This window comes from Salvelinus fontinalis, chromosome 21 (assembly GCF_029448725.1).
Source record: "Salvelinus fontinalis isolate EN_2023a chromosome 21, ASM2944872v1, whole genome shotgun sequence".
In the NCBI taxonomy this organism is placed as follows: Eukaryota; Metazoa; Chordata; class Actinopteri; order Salmoniformes; family Salmonidae; genus Salvelinus; species Salvelinus fontinalis.
This window is the reverse complement of record NC_074685.1, coordinates 41,922,698-41,945,454: the sequence shown is the minus strand read 5'-3', so window position 1 is coordinate 41,945,454 and position 22,757 is coordinate 41,922,698. Positions and strand designations below refer to the sequence as shown.

The following is a 22,757-nucleotide window of genomic DNA, read 5'->3' as shown; positions in this document are numbered from 1 at the left end:
GCAGACTGGAATTAAAGGGTAACAAGACCCCAAATTCTAAATATTTTTCCAAAAGTGGTCGCCAGATGTGGTTTAAGCATTGTTGTGGACTTAGAAAAACAATTAAATTGGATGTTCAACTTTAAAAAGCATGATTTAGAGAGCAAAAAATATATACATAAAAAAAAAAAAAAGGGAAACAAACCTGGAAATAATAAAACGGAGAAAATGGAATTTGGGAAGAAATTTAAAAGGATTTTATAGGGCCCTATGGTTGTTGGCCAATCTGAAGTCCCTAGAGATGGTTCCATCTTGCCCCCATCTTGGGGCTGGATGGAGAAGTTCTCAGTTGCAGTGAAAAAAGCCAGAACTGTAAAGAGGAACCATTTCAGGACAGCAGGAATACTTCCTCATAAACACTATAGTAATTTTTGCAGACACTCTTCTCCAGTTTACCTAGTACAACAAAAATATGTTAAAAAGCCAATAGACAAAAGCAACAGAGAATACGAGTGTGTCAGGGAGGGATCCCCTGGGAAACCGAGACAGGGTATGGGGTGGTCGACATCGAAAGGTCCCAAGAGTACAGTAGTACTGGAGTGAACACAGTCGCTCGCTGGGGGCATAGCGATAGTGTTATGGGGCAGCTGATTGATGGATACAGATACAATACGATGCAGGCTCATGTTTGAACTTTGTCTACATATTTTTCCATTCTCCGTGTCACAAAGGCTGAGCCTTGACTTTTGGGATCTTGACTTGCACTGTACTTATATAACATGCTGCTGACTGCCTTCCCACTTTGTCTGTCAATTTGTTGCCAGTCACTGTTCCACTCTGTGGTATAGTGAGGTTCTGTGGTATAGTGAGGTTCTGTGGTATAGTGAGGTTCTGTGCAGCTCAGCCACTCTCTGGTCTCATCGACATTCCTTTACCGTGCAGGCGGGTCAGCCAGGAATGTAGCAGAGTACCAATTTCAACAGTTTCCCAACTTTGTCCACCGCTGAGGAAAGCTGAGCATTTTTCTTTTCACTTTGGCACAACAGCAAGGTTATGAAAACGGTTTACTTCTGAGTTGCTGTTGCTACACAGGGACTTGCTGTTTTCTTTGGCGGGGAATGACTGAATCCTGAACTTTCCTGCCATTATTGATTTTTCCAATCATGACTACAGTGGCATCTTCCGAAAGTGACAACCTATTCTTCACAGGCCTTGAGATAGAACCTGAGATTGCTTGGGCAGGGAAAAGGATATGCTACTGTGTGTATTTCACCTGCACTGAGGGATTTTTTGATCCTGCGGTTGCATTTGGGCAGGAATCCTAGAACATCCTCAGGAGATGAACTCACAATCTGTCCACAATCCAGAGAGACAAAATAGGCAGCGCAAAAACGCTGACAGATGCGCTGGCATTTATAAATATAACAGCGAGAGAAGGTCACTGAAAACACAGCAGGGGGATTGATGTCTGCCGCTGATGGCCACTCTTTCCAAACAAACTCGATATTGCACTATTTTACTGATAGATCCGTAAAGATGCCTGTCAGTAAGTCATAGACCAGGGATTCAAGCTTTATTATAAACTGTGTTGTTCGAGCCCTGAAATGCTGATTGGCTGACAGCCGTAGTATATCAGACCGTATACCACGGGTATGACAAAACATTTATTTTTACTGCTCTAAATTACGTTACGAACCAGTTTATAATAGCATTAAGGCACCTCTGGGGTTTGTGGTATATGGCCAATATAACACGTCTAAGGGCTATGCCTAAGAACAGCCCTTAGACGTGGTATATTGGCCATATACCACATCTCCTCGCACCTTATTGCTTAAGTCTTTCATGTCTACATTAACCAGATCTTCATTTCATGCTACATTAACCTGGGAGAGAAGTGTCACATGACACACAATGCATCATACACAGTCCATCAGCAATGGGGGTAGTAAGGGACAAGAACTGAAGACGTATGAAACAGCTACTCTAAAGAGATAAACAAAAACATTGAAAGAGTGTATGGTCATGAACACCATCTGATATTATGCTATAGTATCAATGTATGGAATGCACATATCTATTGCATGCACTCCCTCCGAAATACACACTTACCATTCCTACATACAGTACATGCGTATGTTACCCCAACCTGACACACACACCACAAAAATACATGTTTTTAGGAGGGTATAAAGACTCAGGAAACTTGGTGGAATTGGTTATGATTGTAATAGTGATCCCAGGGATAATACTATACTAAAGGGATGTGATTAAATGAATGTTAGGAATTGTGCGGTAGCCAGAGATTCTATAAGCAGTGAATGGAACTGGAACACCATTCATTCATCTTCTCTTCACAGCCCCACTAGAATGGTGGGTTGTGTTACGCTCTAATTACAGCTTCAGAGTACTCAGTAGTTACGCTGTACACAGTTTCCCCAGTGTCAATACCAATCGGATAAACAACAACCCCTACAAGCATAGACTTTAAACAAAACTTTCTATAGGAGCCAGGGAAGTCAAACTGAAACTCCCAAAATACCAACCATTGTGTAAGACTTACAGAGAAATTAGATTTATTATGAAAATTACACAGCGTCTTCTGCCTTTCACGTGAAAAATGACAGTTGAAACCAAGCAGAGGTCAATAGCCCCGGGGGGACACAATTACTGCACTCTAAGGCACAGACAACTTTGGACATTCGAGGGAGTATTTTCTCACACAAGTGAATAGACAGAGACAGAACTCCCTGCCTTGTTGTGACTTTGCAGTGACATCATTGCGCTTATTTAACCTCTATTTTACCAGGGAATGTCTTGGGGTTGACACCTCTTCCTTGGAGTTCATAAAGCACCAAATTAAAGAAAACAGACTGAAACAGGGAGGGACTACCTGGACACGTCCAATAAACACTCAAATCCGTTTTCCGATGCAAAAACGTTTTCAGATGTGTGCCCTAAAGAACACAACCCTGGGTTCAGGTGAGTGAGTCACCAGTCTAACAGGTAGAGCAGGAGCACACGAAAGACAATAGTACTGCAGACAATGTGATGTCAGATGACGCACCTTTTAGTTATCATACCTGTAAAAACTTCTAAAGCGTTGCCACATGAGACCAGACTGCTGGTCTGGTCCAACCGGGGAACTTTCACACGCTTACCTAACGTCTTACCCATAGATACCTCCCCTACATTGGCAATAATTTGTAAACCATGAAGACACTGCTATGGAATATATTTTGCCTTTTGTCTGGAATACCTGGTAAACACTGATAACGCACACATTAATGAAAAGTCTCACCTGTCGCAGAGGGGTCCGAGAGCACCGTAGGAGTCGCAGCTACAGGGGATGCAGCCGGTGGTGCCATTGTTGAAGTGGGCCTCCTGGCAGTCAGCACACCGCAGTCCCATGTAGCCCAACAGGCAGACACACTGCCCTGTGCTGCGGTCGCAGCGGTCTAGATCCAGAGATCCCTCGCTGCTACAGTTACACAGGAACTCAGCTGGGGACAGAACAGGTAGTGGGTTATTCAGATGAGGTTACTGTTGATATCACATAAAGGTGCTCTAGTGTTTGTGATACATTCATATTCTGCCCTCAACCGACCAACAGCTTTTAAGACACTGCTGAAGTGGCTCAGTTGGTAAGAGCGTGGTGCCAACAACGCAAAGGTCGTGGGTTCAATCCCAGCAGGGATAATTTGTAAAAATTGTCACATCACATGTAGGCTGTGTGTCATGTGTCACATATTGTACAAAGAAACTATGCAAAAACTTTCAATATCCTAAATCAGCTAATTCCCAGTATCTCTTATGAAGAATCCTAATTGAGAAGCCAAGGTAAATCTCTGCCAAGATACATATCAAATTGAGGTTCATCTCATTAACAGCCTGTTTAAATATTTAAAAAGGCCTGTATTACAAAGATCTCCCTCAGAAGAGCCTGGTTGATCATTATCTCTGCACTAGAGCCGGATGACCTTGATGTGCTGGGTTGTGTCGAGCAGATATCATTTTTCACCCACTCCGCAGAAGACAAGAGCATATTTCATTAGCCATGGGATCCGCGTGATGCTTAACAAGACTGACTTGCAGATGCCTGGACAGAGAAGATCAGAGGCAATTTGGTAGCGAGCTTTGAGACTTATTCTCCCCCTCACTCTAGCCAATTACTTTCTGTATAAAACAAAATGTCATGGAAGCCTGGAAGTTTCCAGAGGCTTTGCCTTTCTTTAGACTCAGTGGGGAAAATAGCAACTTCAGAGAACACAAACAAACGATGTCCTGGAGGAAGGTACTTTGGTGAGAGGATAGCCCTAGTATATATTTAACACTGCAGTAAAGGGAAAGGAGAGAATAACTGCTCAGTGAGGGAAGAAAAACACTCCTGGGAGACACTTGTGTCCTGGGGACTATAGGTCTATTACCCATTGTGTTACAAGGTATATGGGTAAAATGTTGCGTTTGTGCTGCAATCTCTATTCAACTCTTTCATCCTCGATGTCTTTGTGAGCACACTGCGTGCTACCGTTGTCTGCAAGTGCGTCGTTCTACTATCATTATGAATGTAATATAGTGAGTGACTCAGCGTGAAAATTGTGTATGAAGTGATCCAGATTAAATCCAGGTGGAATGAGTGGAGTGACCATGGCATGTGGATAAGTCCATTAAAAAACTGCTAACTGAAAGTGACCACAGGCATCATATTTGCACATCACAAGTGGACATATCGGTGACACGTTACTTGAACCCACTGTCATCACACCAACAGGCTTACAAAAGTACCAATCCCTTTTAAATTGGATTAAAACAATAGATTTTTCAAATTCTGATTTTCTATGAAAACAGTTCTTAAATGGAACACATTGAAAGTACTTTATGGACGACAACTTGCTGCTTTCTACACATCAAAGGCATTCAAAAACAGTCATCTTTTGCTTCTCCCTCTCTGTCGACATGATGAATGGTTAGCTGCATTCATTATTACATAATCAACTGAACGAATAGCAAGACACTAACAAAGGACGTCATGGACTGCAGTGATTGGGATGGCAGTTATTCTGCAATTGTTATACAATTACGTTAGTCAGCAGCGAACATGGCCCGGCGACGCAGTGAGAAAAATAGAGATGCATCAGGCAGATATCTAGCACCAGCTAACAGCACCGTTCAGCTGGGGAAACAGGAGCCTCTATCAGAGGTGACCTTGTTGCCACAGAGAAGATTACACAATGTGAAAATCTACCAGTGTGCACCTTTTTCCCTCATTGCCTCGGACTGCTCAATCGTCCCGATGGTGGTAGATACAGGACCCTTGACTGACTGTACATAAGCACTTTCTCCTCATGTCAACGGCATGGCTTTATCAGGAGGACAATGATAAAGGATGGGTTTGGAGTTCTATACAAAATGTGAAAGGGGTATCCTGCTCTTTGTAGCAGGGTGTGATTATCATTATATAATGTTGAACACAAGGCTCTTTCACTCTCCAAACAGCCACAACAGGGAGGGACTTATAAAGACCTCCAAAGCAGGGGTTTGAACCGTTTCAGGGAACATAACTGAAAACCGTAAAATAAAAATTGAGGAACAGAAGCAGAACAGAAGTGATCTATACTGTTCCGGAACATAACAGTTATTTTAAAAGTAAAGGAACCAGTTAATAACGTTCTTTTACATTCCAGGCCTTTTTTTCAAACCCCACAAAGCACCTATGCAAAGCCCTCATTTGTCAGCCAGAAACATATTCCAGTGTCTGCCCTTCCTTCCCAAGCATAGTGTAACGGCAGTCCTCCTCCTCTTCATCTTCGGAAGAGGAGGAGTATTGAGGGAACCAAGGCGCAGCGTAGAGAACAGACATATTTTATTAACGAAACACGAAACTTGATTAAACTAACAAAAACAACAAACGGTGTAGACAGACCTAGACGACGTACTTACATAAAACAAGAAAACGCACGAATAGGAACATAGGCTACACAAACCGAACAAACCGTAAACAGTCCCGCGTGGTGTACAGACACAGACACGGAAGACAATCACCCACAACGAACACTGTGACAACGCCTACCTAAATATGACTCTTAATTAGAGGAACGCCAAACACCTGCCTCTAATTAAGAGCCATACCAGGCAACCCAAAAACCAACACAGAAACAGAAAACATAGAATGCCCACCCAACCTCACGTCCTGACCAACTAACACACATAAACTAACAGAAATAGGTCAGGAACGTGACACATAGTCTGCAGTAGCTACTGACGTTACAAACATGATTAAGAAATTAGGGAGAGATTTTTAATTAGAAAAGATTCACTTTTTCAATGCTAGTTAAGGATACTATAGTTAACACGTTTCACATTGTATTTAACTACAAAAATACGTGTTTTTTATTTTAATTCTGATGCCACTGTGGACACAAGCTTGTTAGCTAGATCTGGTCTAGCTCTGGAAAACTCTAGGCAGCATTAAGTATAATGTAATGGAACTGAGAGTCATGGTCAAGGGCTAGCTCTGGTCCAACGTTTGCTAGCTCTGGTCCAACGTTTGCTAGCTCTGGTCCAACGTTTGCTAGCTCTGGTCCAACGTTTGCTAGCTCTGGTCCAACGTTTGCTAGCTCTGGTCCAACGTTTGCTAGCTCTGGTCCAACGTTTGCTAGCTCTGGTCCAACGTTTGCTAGCTCTGGTCCAACGTTTGCTAGCTCTGGTCCAACGTTTGCTAGCTCTGGTCCAACGTTAGCTAAGCCAACACTGAAGTTCAAAGACATTCTAGGTTCCTCCATAGAAGCTGCTCCTCCATAGGTATAATTCTGTGGGCCTAATTCACATATGCATGTCATAACAAGGTCTGGTTAGGGTGAAAGTACAATGTCCAATGTGCTTGAGGCTCTGGCATTGGAGGATGTGGACACTACCACCAATTTTTACATGAAAACATATCAAGTTCCCCATTCAGCAGTGATCTTTAGATAGAGCATGGTATGTACATTAGTACATCCAGGGACAGCACAGCGGTCACTGAAGCAGTAGGCTGGCAGTTCAGGTGGTGGCCTGGGAACGTTCATGACGAGGCCTGGTGGCTTCCCAGTGTTACGTAAGAGAGTGACTGCATGAATAGGACAAAGGAGAAAGAGGTCAGAACTAACTGTGCCTCCCACACTCCAAAGCCTGGTTCCTCTCAAAGTGTTCCCTTGTGCCCCCTGATCAAAAGAAACATGGGCTTTGTTGTGCAAAGTACTCTTTGACCAGTGGTTCTACATTCCAATAGAATTTGACAGGAGTTACGCAACCAGCCTGAGCAGTCAGAGAGTGAGAGACATGTCCCTGCTCCTGGCAGCAGAGCCGCTGACCCCCGGAGTTTGCTGTGCCACTGTCACCTTGCATTGCCCGACACTTTCGTGATCCCCCCTCACAGCTTACATCACATGACCCTTACAGACAGAGCAGAGAATCTCCAATCCAGCTCAGTGTGGTGTAGGTCACTATTGTTCTTACTGTATTCGGGAATTTGTCTTGCATCTCGAGCTCTTGAACTTTTAAGCGCGCAAGTCAAAAATATGTTGAGAATATGGATTAAATCGTTGACATTATGCAAGAATGGAACTTCTGTTATCACTTTTCACAGTAGACATGAAGATACACAAAGCCCACAGGCACTCAGCACATACATATCAGGGAGAACAAGGGAGACTGTATACTGCAGACACCCACAGCCCCACACAGAAAAAAATGTATCAGAGAAGCAAAACAGTCTTGTGCTGTACAAGACACTGCTGCTGTGTCCACCAACTTTCCAACTGGGGAGCTTGGACGGCGCACTACTCTTTCTCCTGACCTGCGAAGCTCATTAAGGGGGACCTGCCAGAGGGGCTGCCAGGAGATGCTTGAAGAGCAACGCTGCTGTCTTACACGCAGACCTCTGCTGAGGTCATCCCTGGCCAACTGGACGCTCTCAGCAAATTTTACAGCCTGTAGACCCATTACATATTCCCACGGATCCACAGCGTCACAAAATTGGATTGCATTCTTCTCCGAGAGAACAAATCCTCTGGTTCAGCACAATTTCTGACCCTAAGAAGACACACTTTTGTTTCTGTCACCACACTGCTTGTTTACGAGTAAAATACAGTAGATTAATATCCTAAAGGAGATCATTCTTCTCACAGTAGCTTAAACAAACCAAGCACATAATGTCAAACAGAATATACAGCGTTCATAAACTGAAAAGGCCAGATAAACATAATGGTGGACAAGAAGACAGGCACAGTAGACAAATGGGTTTCTCTCAGCAGTTCAGTATGTTTATGGCAAGAGGGATGTCCAAGGGTCTACTCTACAGCCTGGCTGCAGGTCGAGGGAAGTTTGACCAAGCCCTCAATGCTAGTGTAACGGGTGGTCAGGGTCAGCGACTACCATGGAGCCTTTTCAAGTAAGGCACATCGAATGGCTTCCCAACGTCTAGGTAGAGCGAGGGGAAACTTCATCTTACTGCAACATCACGGCAGATTCCGCAATGGCACCGTGTTTATTTTTATTTAACTCTTATTTTACCAGGTTGACAGAACACATTCTCATTTACAGCAACAACCTGGAGAATAAGAAGGGGGATGAATGAGCCAATTAGAAGCTGTGTGGGATTCTTGTTTTTGTTGTTATGGTGACCATTGGCACTGCCTCTCTGTAGCCTCCATCTACCCCGTACAACTGAATGTGGCATATATGTGGTGTGATAACAGCGACAAGGTCAGATGCTTTTCATCTGGACAGGACACCCTGAAGGCTTGGCTATCGATCAAATACAGCCCCATTACAATAGCCCTCTAGTTACTGCCTATTGGGTCCCTGTGCATGGGACAGGGAACAAATCAAAAACCAGGGAAAATTAATCCACCCGTAGCTGCAGTGGTAGTCCATCTACTGTAACACAAAAGCAACTCCAACCACATCTTGAATGAAACGTAGACACAATAAACAACATGTGGAGGTAATACTGTGTTCGCGGGAGTACTCTTTTTCGCCAAATGAAATCCACTCCTCCCACAACCAATAAAGCACAGTAAAACTTGTCATGAGAGTTACTCTAATATTAGCTTCCACGATTATTTAATGCAATCATCAAATATTATGCCTAGAACTAGAAGAACTCACACTGCTTCTAACCTCACCCTCTCAAGGCATCGCTGTTCTCTCAGTAGACATTTGAAAGAGAAAATGGTCAAGATGGAAACATGTATTACAAAATAATAAGCAGAATTTGACAGTGAGACGAGTTAAAAGACCAGACAATCAGACAAAACTGATTCAATATTTCTGAACTAGGTGGAGACCACAGAGGGGCAACATGGGCTGACAGGCAGCGCTGTGACAAACATCTCCTGGGTCTAGGAGTTTGCAATCCTTGCCATCACAAACCCATTAGCACAAAATAAATCAGTGCCAAGCCACAATGTTCCATCAGGGCTTGGCAGGGTCTATGGGGAGCATTGGGGATGCTATCCAACCAGGTGCAGAGAAACAGGCCCCTTTCAGATGCCCTGAGCTGTGCTGAAGCATGGGAAGAAAGGATAGGGATCTCTGAATGTGAAGCAGGGCACGTGCAATGTCACCCACGCTGGGACTTGCAATCTCACTCCACACATGAAGATCACAGGCGTATTAGTTCATGTCACTCCTACAGACCTGCAATGATATCCATTTTCAATCATTGATGACTTCCTCCCAATGTTACTTTATTGACACAAAACTACACAAAAACAAAGGTAGCCAGAAACATCTGACACATCTTTAGGCCAAAACCCTCCAGACAGGATACATATACAGTTGAAGGCGGAAGTTTACATACATCTTAGCCGAATACATTTCAACTCAGTTTTTCACAATTCCTGACATTTAATCCTAGTAAAAAAGCAATTTTATGTCAGTTAGGATCACCACTTTATTTTAAGAATGTGAAATGTCAGAATAATAGTAGAGAGAATGATTTATTTCAGCTTTTATTTCTTTCATCACATTCCCAGTGGGTCAGACGTTTACATACACTCAATTAGTATTTGGTAGCATTGCCTTTAAATTATTTAACTTGGGTCAAACATTTTGGCTAGCCTTCCACAAGGTTCCCACAATAAGTTGGGTGAATTTTGGCCCATTCCTCCTGACAGAGCTGGTGTAACTGAGTCAGGTTTGTAGGCCTCCTTGGTCGCACACGCTTTTCAGTTCTGCCATGTGATGGCCACTCCAATACCTTGACTTTGTTGTCCTTAACCATTTTGCCACAACTTTGGAAGTATGCTTGGGGTCATTGTCCATTTGGAAGACCCATTTGCGACCAAGCTTTATCTTCCTGACTGATGTCTTGAGATGTTGCTTCAATATATCCACATAATTTTCCAGCCTCATGATGCCATCTATTTTGTGAAGTGCACCAGTCCCTCCTGCAGCAAAGCACCCCCACAACATGATGCTGCCACCCGTGTGCTTCACGTTGGGATGGTGTTCTTCAGCTTGCAAGCATCCCCTTTTTTCTCCAAACAGAACGATGGTCATTATGGCCAAACAGTTCTATTTTTGTTTCATCAAACAAGAGGACATTTCTCCAAAAAGTACGATCTTTGTCCCCATGTGCAGTTGCAAATCGTAGTCTGGCTTTTTTTATGGCGGTTTTGGAGCAGTGGCTTCTTCCTTGCTGAGCGGCCTTTCAGGTTATGTCGATAAAGGAGTTGTTTTACTGTGGATATAGATACTTTTGTACCTATTTCCTCCAGAATCTTCACAAGGTCCTTTGCTGTTGTTCTGGGATTGATTTGCACTTTTCACACCAAAGTACGTTCATCTCTAGGAGACAGAACGCGTCTCCTTCCTGAGCGGTATGAATGCTGCGTGGTCCCATGGTGTTTATACTTGCGTACTACTGTTTGTACAGATGAACGTGGTACCTTCAGGTGTTTAGATATTGCTCCCAAGGATGAACCAGACTTGTGGAGGTCCACAATTTTTTTTCTGAGCTCTTGGCGATTTCTTTGGATTTTCCATGATATCAAGCAAAGAGGCACTGAGTTTGAAGGTAGGCCTTGAAATACATCCACAGGTACACCTCCAATTGACTCAAATTATGTCAATTGGCCTATCAGATGCTTCTAAAGCCATTACATCATTTTCTGGAACTTTCCAAGATGTTTAAAGGCACAGTCAACTTAGTGTATGTAAACTTCTGACCCACTGGAATTGTGATACAGTGAATTATAAGTGAAATAATCTGTCTGTAAACAATTGTTTGAAAAATGATTTGTGCCATGCACAAAGTAGATGTCCTAACCGACTTGCCAAAACTATAGTTTGGTAACAAGAAATTTGTGGAGTGGTTGAAAAACAAGTTTTAATGACTCCAACCTAAGTGTAAGTATACCTCTGACTTCAACTGTACCTGTAGAGAGTGAATGACATTCACAATAAAAATTATATTGGATTCATATTACAATTAACCCGATTCAATAGTAGTTTTGCTCAGTTTTCTTTTCCCAAAACCTGTAACTCAAGACCCTGATGCGTACAGAAGATTAGTGGAATGTGTTAGATCAGGGCTGGGACAAAACCCTGACAACTACCTGATGGACATTCAATGAGTTTCCATGAAACAGCAAAACTGTCTACCACACAATTAATGCAAAATATCTGTTGATGGCGTCATATGTGTGCGTGTATACATATACACACACATATATACAGTCATTGGTTGATGCTACAATGAATGACCCTATTACAGTGGACGTCAGTCAGTCAGTAGTCACACTGGGCTAGTTGAAACAATGAACAAACTGGATGTAGAGTTAGAAAATGTTATTTAATTGTCCCTCCACAATGATACAAAATACCGATTAAAAAATGTACCCATTGAGGACCACTCAAATTGAGTTGAAACATGGTACAGACATCATCTATAATGCATTACAGCTATACACATGTAACGTTATGCATAAACAAAACACTAAGTAGGCTAGAGTGGATAAATGGACAATTAGGCACTTAAGTTACATTTCCCATCGCCTTTTCTGACTTGTCGTGTAACTGGAAAAGGGTCATGTGTCTTGAGACAAATGGCAGTGACAGTGCTTTGTTTCATTTTCAAATAAATATTTTTTATTTCATGGTACGCGGTGTTTGGACATGAAAAGAATCCTGTTTCAAAATAAAGGTCAACATCCTACTGCATTTCAATTTCCAAAAATGGGTACAGCAGAGACTTACTTTGTTGCGTGTCAGTGGTGGGGACAGGTAGAAGCTGAGAGGTGGGCGAAGAATGCGTCTTTGTTTCGGAAGTCCTCGATGTAGAAATTGTCTCCTTCGATATGGACTCACTTATGGTGGTCTTTGCTGTTCGGGTCAACTTGTTTGTTTGGATAGATTTAGTGGTGTTACCTGTAATCCTGTTTGCCGATGTGGTCGCGGTAGAAACTGGGGAGAGCGCTGAAATCGTGGACAACCTCACATTGTCCTCGGGTAAATAGTTTGGCATGGTAGTGCCGAGCTGCCCGAGTGTGATTTCGGACATGGCAGGTTGCTTTGATACAGACAGTTCATTGTTGTTGGAGGCGCGCGGTGCAGCGCGATATAACCCAGCTGTCAATGAAAACAAAAGTAATTCCAGTATCGTTGACCTTAACATAGTTCCAAGTTCACACTTCATGTTCTTTCAACTCCCCACGTAAAGTTTGAACAATTCCAACTAAACAGCACTTGAGATCAGTGCACCCATCACTGGTTCTGCTGCCACAACTGCTTTCTCGCGCTTACAACCAGCTCGAGTTCTACTATCCGTCGCACCAACGAGACAATGGGCAATATGATTGACAAGCGCTCCAACCAATGCAAAGAGCCCTGTTAAGTGTTGTACATTTTAGATGTCTCTGTAATTTATTACATACCTACACGTTTCCCCCCCCAAAAAAATTTAAACACAGGGTGGTCTACTCTGGCCTGGAGAGACTGAGAACACTGTCTACGACAGTTTTTTTGCGGCAAAACAAAAACATGCTAATTAATCAAAATTCACATCAATAAATAACACTGGTTTTGGTTGATTTAGTAAAGAATAAATTTAGTTTGCCAAAATAGATTAAAAGCCTATTCATGATTGACTTCATGGCATATAGTTTAATTGAAGTGTCCATTACACGAGAACCTAGAGCACCATCTGGTGACGACTCAGCGAAACCAAAGGTCAGGACCTGCTCCTACCTAAACTCTATATGGGAAATATTTAACCTAAAAGCCCATTTGGAGGATGTGAGGCAATTGCGGAGCCTCCAGAAGCTGGCAGAGGCAAAATTGAACTCCGTACTGCATCGTTGTGCGCTGCCCAAATATTGTAACATTGCGGAAGGCTCCAGATAGCTCTGCATTGACATGATTGGTTGACGGTAGGTGGAGGCGGGAGGTCCAGTATAAACACAAACTCACATCCTTGACAACAGCTCTGCAATGCAAAGGCAAGAAGTATAAATGCCTTGACTTTTGCAGAGGCCTTATCGCAGTAAATGCTGTATGGCTCATAGACGGAAGACAGGCATTTAGTCTTGATTGACCATGCAAAGCCTAACTTAGTAGTGACAAAAAGTTTCTGGGTAAGATCATAGTCAACTTTTATACACCAATCCATCATAGCTTAAGATCAATGATGAAGAATGGAGAGCGCACATGTCACAGGGGAGGGAATGAGGTCACAGCATTTTATTTGATAATTTTCCCCATGTCGTGTCCCTTGTTATTTTGTTTGTCACATCTTAAACGGTGTACATTTTTTCCAATTGTTAAAAAAAGACAATTACTGTTAAAAAATGCTGTTCCCTTGGGATTCTGATAGATTTAATTCAAACACTTACAAGACAACATTATATTTTTTCCTGGGAAAGGTAATTTATTTTCAATACAAAAAAGGTACAGACTCAAGCCTTGACAGCGAACTTGCGAATAGTGTACAAGCGTGATTTCCTCTGCATCTTTTTGGTCATCAGACTCTCCTCATGTTTGTTCAGCCGCCTGCGGATGGCACGGGTCTTCCTTGGCCTCAGATCCAGGGGCTTGTACTTCTTACCCTGCAAAAGAAGCAAAAAAGTGTAAAGATTCCAATTTCATTCAAATCACTATTCCAATTTCCATGATTTCAGGGATTCAAGTCTTTTTTTGGTACAGGTACAACTGACCATGACATGTGTTCCAAAATGTAAGGCCAGAAATATTTATTTACAGGTGGAAGAATTATTTACAGGTAACTACATATACATTTGACTATGTGTGAAAGAAAGTGAAGAAAAAAATATATATACAGAATGGGGGCATTCCAGAAAGCAAGCTCAACTACTGTTATTCAAGATTTTCGAGAAATATTACGCTTTATGTCAGAACACAAGGATCCACAACAGCTGATTTTGGAATCAGTTCACCAAATCATATCCAGCTCTTCAAATCTGCTAACTACTAGTTCAAAGCTAATAAATCTCAACAGTCCCTTCCCCTCTGCACATTCACATGCTCTTCCGCCATATGCACAAGTGTACAAAAGCTGAGGGAGTGAAAATGATTCAAGGTGTAGGGGCTAATAAGACCCTCCAATAGCCAGTTTAACAGCTTCAGAACAACATCTTCCCAACACACACAACAATTAAAAAAAATAATGGAGAGGTGTGTATAATTATATGCCACATGCAACGTCCCGAATGTCCTGAAGTTGATGAGTTCAAGTGCCGAGGGGATCAATTAAAGTCTCGTCAGCAACATGTGACAACGGAGTACCCTCCGAGTGAGCTGGCAGGGGCGAGGGGCTGGTTTGAGATTCAGCAACGCAGTCCTTGATCCAGGCTGTATGTGCCATTCTGCAAATGACCCCCTAGTCTTGGAACCCATAACCAAATCCAACGCTAGCTAGCCAACTACATTTACTTCTTGGGGCTAGGGATGTGGCGGTCACGAAATTTCATCAGCCAATGATTGTCAAGAAAATAACTGTCGGTCTCACAGTAATTGACCGTTAACTAACAAAACACACATAGCCTAAAAGCCACTGATGTATACCTTTGGAACATCAACATTTAAAAAGTTTAATAAATCCATTTAATATAGCCTACACCTTTACAATAAATCTAAATGTTTATTTTAGACAGGTCTAAAGAAGCATGATATGAATAAAATGTAGTCCATTTCAGAAGAACAGAATAGCATTCTCGGTAGTCCTTATATTAGGTCCTGATCTGGCTATGCCAATTGGCTGTGGGTTACATTAGTTAATTTAGCAGACAAGATTTGCTTTGAATTCCGTGGTATTATTTTATAGTATCAAGAACACAAATAGACAAAGCTGAATAAAATATAAATAATATTTTCTCCAAACGCTTTGAGGGAGAGCGCACATCCGGCTATTCTGTTGAGCGGTTAACAAAGAAATGGGTACTCCCATATGCTTAAAATAGTGTTCTTGATTTGTTCTACAAACGTTGGACTATATGTTTTGATTTTTAATCCATTGTAAGGCTGCTTGATGCAACTAATGATGATTTGAAAACTCACTTGAAAGGCATGAGCTCTGCTTTGTTTTTTGCGCAAGCTGTACACACTACATCAGTCTCTCATTTACAATTTGACAAGCACTTCATAATGCCTAGAATTTCATGGCGGCATCCCCTTAGTGTGGCCGTAATGCACCCAAAAAAAAAAATCCATGCCTTTTGCGACCAGTGGCCGTTGAAGCCCTTCTCCCCGGGGTGCTGCGTTGTGCCCATCACCTCGCACTCACATGGCTCTCCATCACATGATCGGGTCTTTCTCAAAGGCTACAAGTGAAGACCGACACGTCGGGGACGCAACTGCACGTGTCCTTACGCAATTCCGAGGTGCATATTGAAGATATTGGAAGAACTGTCCAAATTTACAGCCAACAAGATGGGTAGGCCTAATGAACACCAAAAGCACTCGCCTATGTCAATCTACTATCCCCATAGTACAAAAGTTGACCTATTCTATTCTGTGCGAGAAATAAATATCCCAAATATAGTCTGGGACAATTGTGGGATGCGATAGCTACCAAATGAATACAACCACTAGCATCAAAAAAACGTTTTTATGCAATGTGGCTGACGCAACAGATCAGAACGTTTAGCTTTAAATGTTGATAGCCTAATAGTTTATTTATTCACATTATAAAAAGCAGCAATGCACACATCGTAGTAGGCTATAAGCGCAAATGTTCCATTAGTGGAAAAACACCATTATCAAAAGTGACCGCAAATGCGATTATGCATACAATGCTTTTATTATAAAGGTGCATTTTAAATGGTGAAAATGATCTTCCCCAAACTTGAAACTCACCCGCTGCTTATGTATGCCAGGTAGGCGCTACACGCATTGTAAAGCGGACGTGCTTAATTTTAAGAAGTTATTTGGCCACTTTAGTTGTAATACAAACCTTATCAAAACATATAGGCCTGAGGTGTGATTAGAAAAAGTCACCAAAAGTGATAATATATAATTCACAAGTGATAGGCTAATATTGTCACCCATCAAACTATTCTTGATTTAATCTTGTCTTTACATATACGTGTGAAAATGTATTTGATTTAGAATGGACCATTATCATGCACCTGTATTGAAACAGGGCAGCTGGAAAAAATACACGTCATCTATGCACTTAAATAGCGAATGGAGAATGCTTTTCCCCGTGGTTCATTTTCATGCCAGCCAGGTAGGCTATACTCCTGTTGTAAATATAATATGTTTAATATTAGGAAAGTTGGGAAATAAATATATTAGGCCTAACCTATAAAAAGCTGATGGGAGGCCATCAAAACTCTGTTCTCAAGCAATTGCATAGCCTATAGAAATGTTTCGCAACAAGAGCTGCCATGAAGTGTTTGATTAGATTTTCGATCACATTTGCATTGATGTCAGAGTGATTAGAGGGACAGTAGAGTGCTGAGTACCATGCAGTTAGCAAGTTTGGTAGGCTACTAATGACCATCAGCAGAATCAGAGCTTGGAGAAGCCTTATTACTGTGACTAAACGGTCATGTGGAATTTGACTGCCTTCATGACTCGTGACCGCCGGTGTGGCGGTAATACGGTCACCGCAAACAGCCCTACTTAGGGCAGATGTGGCTGGATTTCAACTAGCGAAAACTCCACATCATGATTCAGCAAAATAATCAGTGACGCTGATGCACCAAATAAAGATTTGTGAAAAGAATCTAATGCACCAAATACGTGAAGACAATTAGAGCTCAGTATTGCTAGTGACCTCAGGATACTGTACCATCATGACGCATAGATACTGTGATTCTATACTTTAACATCCTATAACTTAAATCCATGAAGCCAGCAACAAAGTTTTAAATAAAAGGTCTACCTTGTAGAATTTCCTCAGGTTCTCCTTCTGGGTCTGGTTGACGACTGTCAGGACTCTGGCAATGGACTTCCGAACGACACGGCTGAAATAAAAGGTGGGAATAAGTGAAATGCATGAAACATTGCACTTTGAACATTTTATTTAAAACTCCGCAATATGACGTAGATGCAAAAAGTAAACAGCATAGTTGGTCAATTTCCACAACAGAGCGTTAACATTTTAGTCATTTAGCAGACGCTCTTATCCAGAGCGACTTACAGTAGAGTGCATACATTTTATTACATTTTACATACTGAGACAAGGATATCCCTACCGGCCAAACCCTCCCTACCCCGGACGACGCTATGCCAATTGTGCGTCGCCCCACGGACCTCCCGGTTGCGGCCGGCTGCGAAAGAGCCTGGGCCGCGAACCCAGAGACTCTGGTGGCGCAGCTAGCACTGCGATGCAGTGCCCTAGACCACTGCGCCACCCGGGAGGCTAAAGTTAAAGCACGATAATCAACTTCTCCTGTGACTCCCATGCTGTAAGAGCGTGAAGCTAACCTATCCACATGCGCAGATGCTGTGTGAAAGAAAAGTCTTGAATCTCACTCATCTCAATATCTGCGATGCTGATCATGGCAACTAATGACATATTGCTATTTACTACGTTTTAATTTTATCTTTCAAATTGTACCGTATAAGATGTAGGGAAATGTACAATTGCTTTTCTGCCATTTATCAATGTCAAACGATGTGTAGTACATTCAAGTTGAACATGTTTTACGAAGGGGTGTGCCGATCTGGCAATGATCTGGTTATGAGTTTCCCTCATAAGCAGGGGTGAAAGGTGCTACGGTTCGATACGCTGTACCAGTAAAACTTGAGCCTATCACAAAACTAAATGTCAAGAAAACTGTAGGCTATAACACCATGAAAAATTTGTGAATGAACTTGAACGGTTGGTATTGCCTACATTCCAAAATGCGATGTGGTTTGACCAGAACAGACATTTTTGCCAAGGCAGAGATGAATGGCGAACACAGAGATGCGCACGGACAGCAGCGGATGCATAAATGCTAACCTAATGACAACTGCCAAATGTTATGACACTTTGTGGTGTTTTGAATAACAGTTGTCTCTTTCCATTCACCACTGTTTGGAGGCTGGTAATATGTTGAGAGTGGATGAACGTGTGCAGGTAGCCTAGTAAAGGAGCCCTTTGACGTGATCGTTTGATAATCAGATGAAAACATCATGACTGGTTGTGTTTATGCCCCAATAAAAGGGTCATAACTTTAAAAGTTAAAGATGCACTGCAGAAAACACTGCCATTTCCTGGTTGCTAAAATTATAGTTTCAGTTTGTGTGACAAAACAAGTAAGTATAGCATAGAGAATCACTGTACCATCTAAACTACTGTGAAATATATTTTCCAAAAACATTGTATTTTCAGCTGTTTGAAGCTGGTGTACAAAAACAAAAGTAAAAGACGCAAAAACAAAACTTAAGAACGGGAATAATAGAAACAGCACACACAGAACATATTTACCGCTTCTTAGATTTGCTTTCAATGAGATTGACAGATCTATAATACATTATGTCAATTTGGTCAGGTCACACAAAAAGTTACATATTGCAGGTTTAAAATTACAAATCTTATAAGACTAGGCACACAGAAATCCTATTGAATTAATAGGGATTCTACATAGAAAAAATGTACAATGCAACAATTTCAAAGATTTTACTGAGTTACAGTTCATATAAGGGAATCAGTCAATTGAAATAAATTCAATAGGCTCTAATGTATGGGTTTCACACGACTGGGAATACAGATATGCCTCTTTGGGTCACAGATACAGTACCTTAAAAACAAAGTAGGGGCATGGATCAGAAAACAAGTCAGTATCTGGTGTGACCACCATTTGCCTCATGCAGTTCACCGGGCTGTTAATTGTGGCCTGTGGAATGTTGTCCACCTCTTCAATGGCTGTATTGGCAGGAACTGGAACACGCTGTCGTACACATCAATCCAGAGCATCCTACACCTGCTCAATGGGTGACATGTCTGGTGAGTATGCAGGCCATGGAAACACCGGGAAATATTCAGCTTCCAGAAATTGTGTACAGATCCTTGCAACATGGTGCCGTGCATTATCATGCGGAAACATGAGGTGATGGCGACGGATGAATGGCACGACAATGGGCCTCGGGATCTCATCACGGTATCTCTGTGCATTCAATTTGCCATCAATAAAATGCAATTGTGTTCATTGTCCATAGCTTATACCTGCCCATACCATAACCCCACCGCCACCATGGGACACTCTGTTCATAACAGCAAACCGCTCGCCCACACAACACCATAAACGCTGTCTGCCATCTGCCCAGTACAGTTGAAACCGCGATTCATCCGTGAAGAGCACACTTCTCCAGCGTGCCAGTGGCCATTGAAGGTGAGCATTTGTCCACTGAAGTTAGTTACGACGCCGAACTAAAATTAGGTCACCTTGGTGAGGTCGACGAGCACGCAGGTAAGCTTCCTTGATACGGTTTCTGACAGTTCATGCAGAAATACTTCAGTTTCATCAGGTTTCCAGGTGGCTGGTTTCAGATGATCCCGCAGGTGAAGAAGACAGCTGGAGGTCCTGGGCTGGCATGGATACACATGGCCTGCGGTTGTGAGACGTACTACCAAATTCTCTAAAATGACATTGAAGAAGGCTTATGGCAGAGAAATTAACATTCAATTCTCTGGCAACAGCTTTGATGGACATTCCTGCAGTCAGCATGCCATTTGCAAACTCCCTCAAAACTTGAGCCATCTGTGGCATTGTGTTGGGTAACAAAACGGCACATTTTAGAGTGGTCTTTTATTGTCCCCAGCACAAAGTACACCTGTATAATAATCATGCTATTTAATCAGATTCTTGATATGCCACACATATCACATATAGGTGGATGGATTATCTTGGCAAAGGAGAAATGTTCACTAACAAGGATGTAAACACATTTCTGCACAAAATTTGAGAAATAATATTTGTGTGTATGGAACATTTCTGGGATCTTTTATTTCAGCTCATGAAACATGGGACCAATACTTTACACATTGCGCTTATATTTCTGTTCACTGTATATGTAATTCTATGATTAAGCGTGTGTACACAGGAGGTCCCGTACCGGGAATAAATTCAATCAACTTTCGCCCATGTCATAAAATACATTTTAAAGTTCCTTTTAAAATGCTCAAATGAAGGTTGTTGAAAAACCTTCACGGCCAAGCTTCCCGAGATTACTTCATTCTAAGGTAAACAGGCTACATATGCCTCCATATTTCAATAACAATAACAATCAAATACAATTGAGTTCTATTTTGCTGTTGTGGCCTAGTCATTTTGCCTCAATATACTCCCTGTGTAACAACATGCACAATTATGTGAGAATTAAGATTTAATGCAATAGAGGCTACAACAGAATAAAACACCTCAATATTTGTAGCCATAGGTGATAGTCTCTCTAGGAGCTGATCCGTTGTCACTAGTGTGTACGACTACTTATGTTAGGTAAGAAATTTAATAGAGAACGCTGATCTGAGAGCAGCACTGCCTTCCTTTCGATCCTATCAGTATCGGCACATGCTTCAAAGACCCACTTAGTGAACATTCTCTACGCAGAGTTTTGGGAAGCGCATGTGACATATTTGGACATTATAGGAACGATGCGTTGCTAAACCCTTCTAAGCTCAAGTTCTGTCGTTATCAGGAAACACAGAACCAGGTCAACAAGTTCATTACCTGAGAGTTCAGGTTCTACCAGGGGCGGCAGGTACCCTAGTGGTTAAGTCCCTTGGACCAGTAACTGGTTCGAGGGTTGAGCGGATAATGATCCTGTGAAGTGCGCGGTTGTGATCTCACCTAGCCTACCTGCACCCTCATAGAAATGTGTGCATTGAGGACCCATAGACGTCAAGCGTGGTGAATTGGACACAGTAATTCACATCTGTGAGCATTCCATCTAAACTCCTAACATTGTTGTCCAAAGGTGAGGAAATGCTCATATGGGTGCAGTTGTGTTTACATTCACCTAATGCCTGCTTTTAATGATGCCACTAGACACTTCTGTATATGACCTGTCTGCAAAATATTTTGGAAGGAAAGGTCAAATGAACTGTTAGCAAGTGCAAGTGATTCTAAACAATACTCACATCTTGGACAGTTTGGATGCAGCACCACCCGTAACCTTGGCAACACGGAGCTGAGATAGTTCCACCTTGAGGTCTTCAAGCTGTTTAAGGAGCTCCTCCTTCTTCTTGCCCCGCAAGTCTCGGGCCTTGATTTTAGCCTGAAAAAAAAACATTGATAAACAAATCATTAATTAGAACGGTAGTTCTTTACTGATGACTTCAAACTAACATGGAATATTTTGCAATCTGTCTAATCATACAGATCTAACAGGATAACTACAATAACATTGTAATTGATCTGAGTCAAGTGTATGACAATGTTCACCCTAGAGGGAAAACCAAAACACACAGCCATGGCCTCCTATAAATGACGACCGTGTCCTAGAATACTTAAATACGATTGAGGATGGTTCAGGCAAGATGCCCAAACTCTGAACCTTGAAATGCAGCATTCACATTTGTAGCACTAACAAACAAAATAAAACTTGTCTGAAAAGTGCCTAATTATGTCAATGCCTCTAAATAGTTCACACTAGATAACATATTTGCAAGATGGTCTACCTAGCGACTAATAAAAACTTAAAATTGCCAACTAACTACACTATGTGAGATAAAAGTTACCTAGTTGACAGTCGATGTCATTCATTTGTCTGTCTCTCGTAGTACTTATGTAAACCTGACCATCTGAGGGGTTAGCCCAAAAAAAGTACCACTGGATTCTGAACGTGCAGGACATTCTAATCAACGAATTCGAAGGCGGACTCAATCAAAAATGTATCACGCAAAACCCAGAGATGTGTGCCAACTATTTTATAAATGTTACTATATACAAATTGTCTGGATGATGGAAGATTGAGTTAGATTGATTTATTGTCGATTATTGCTTACCATCGTCGTCGCTGATAGCTCACCAAAAAGGAAGTTGAGGGACCAGGTAGGAACATCTACCGGGTTATTATCGACCAATCAGAATCTTCGTAATCCTGACAAGAACTGGTATCAATTAGATTTCCGGTTTCAAAATAAAATCTCTCAGTAAAAAAATAGTTTTACTAGGATAAGTGATGGACATCTTTTTTAACGGTTTCGTTGTACAGTAAATAGTATTGCAATAGTTAATGAATTTGGGGAGGAATCAAAACAAAATAATTGAAATATTGCTGCCACTTGATGCACATTTAGCAATAATTTAGAGTATGTTGAACGCATAACATTTTTCAAATGTGTTATT

At 41.8% G+C, this 22,757-nt stretch overlaps 2 protein-coding genes across 2 annotated transcripts in view; both read right to left on the bottom strand.

Annotated features, from left to right (window-relative positions):
* Positions 1–12,805, bottom strand: part of LOC129818932 (multiple epidermal growth factor-like domains protein 9) — a 77,302-nt gene extending 64,497 nt beyond the window's left edge. Inside the window, exons 1-2 of the mRNA XM_055875294.1 lie at positions 12,217–12,805; positions 3,278–3,479 (exon numbers count right to left, since the gene is read on the bottom strand). Of these exons, the coding sequence (XP_055731269.1) occupies positions 3,278–3,479; positions 12,217–12,655 (641 nt within the window). The 5' untranslated portion in view covers positions 12,656–12,805. The remainder of the gene's footprint in view (positions 1–3,277; positions 3,480–12,216) is intronic.
* A 1,054-nt stretch (positions 12,806–13,859) lies between these two features.
* rpl35 (ribosomal protein L35) lies at positions 13,860–22,511 on the bottom strand. The gene is made up of 4 exons (XM_055875293.1): positions 22,415–22,511; positions 21,548–21,684; positions 17,363–17,444; positions 13,860–14,063 (listed from the first exon to the last, which is right to left on the bottom strand). Exons 1-4 carry the CDS (start codon positions 22,415–22,417, stop codon positions 13,914–13,916), a joined length of 372 nt encoding a protein of 123 aa, XP_055731268.1. The 5' UTR covers positions 22,418–22,511; the 3' UTR covers positions 13,860–13,913.
* Between the last annotated feature and the right edge of the window lie 246 nt (positions 22,512–22,757).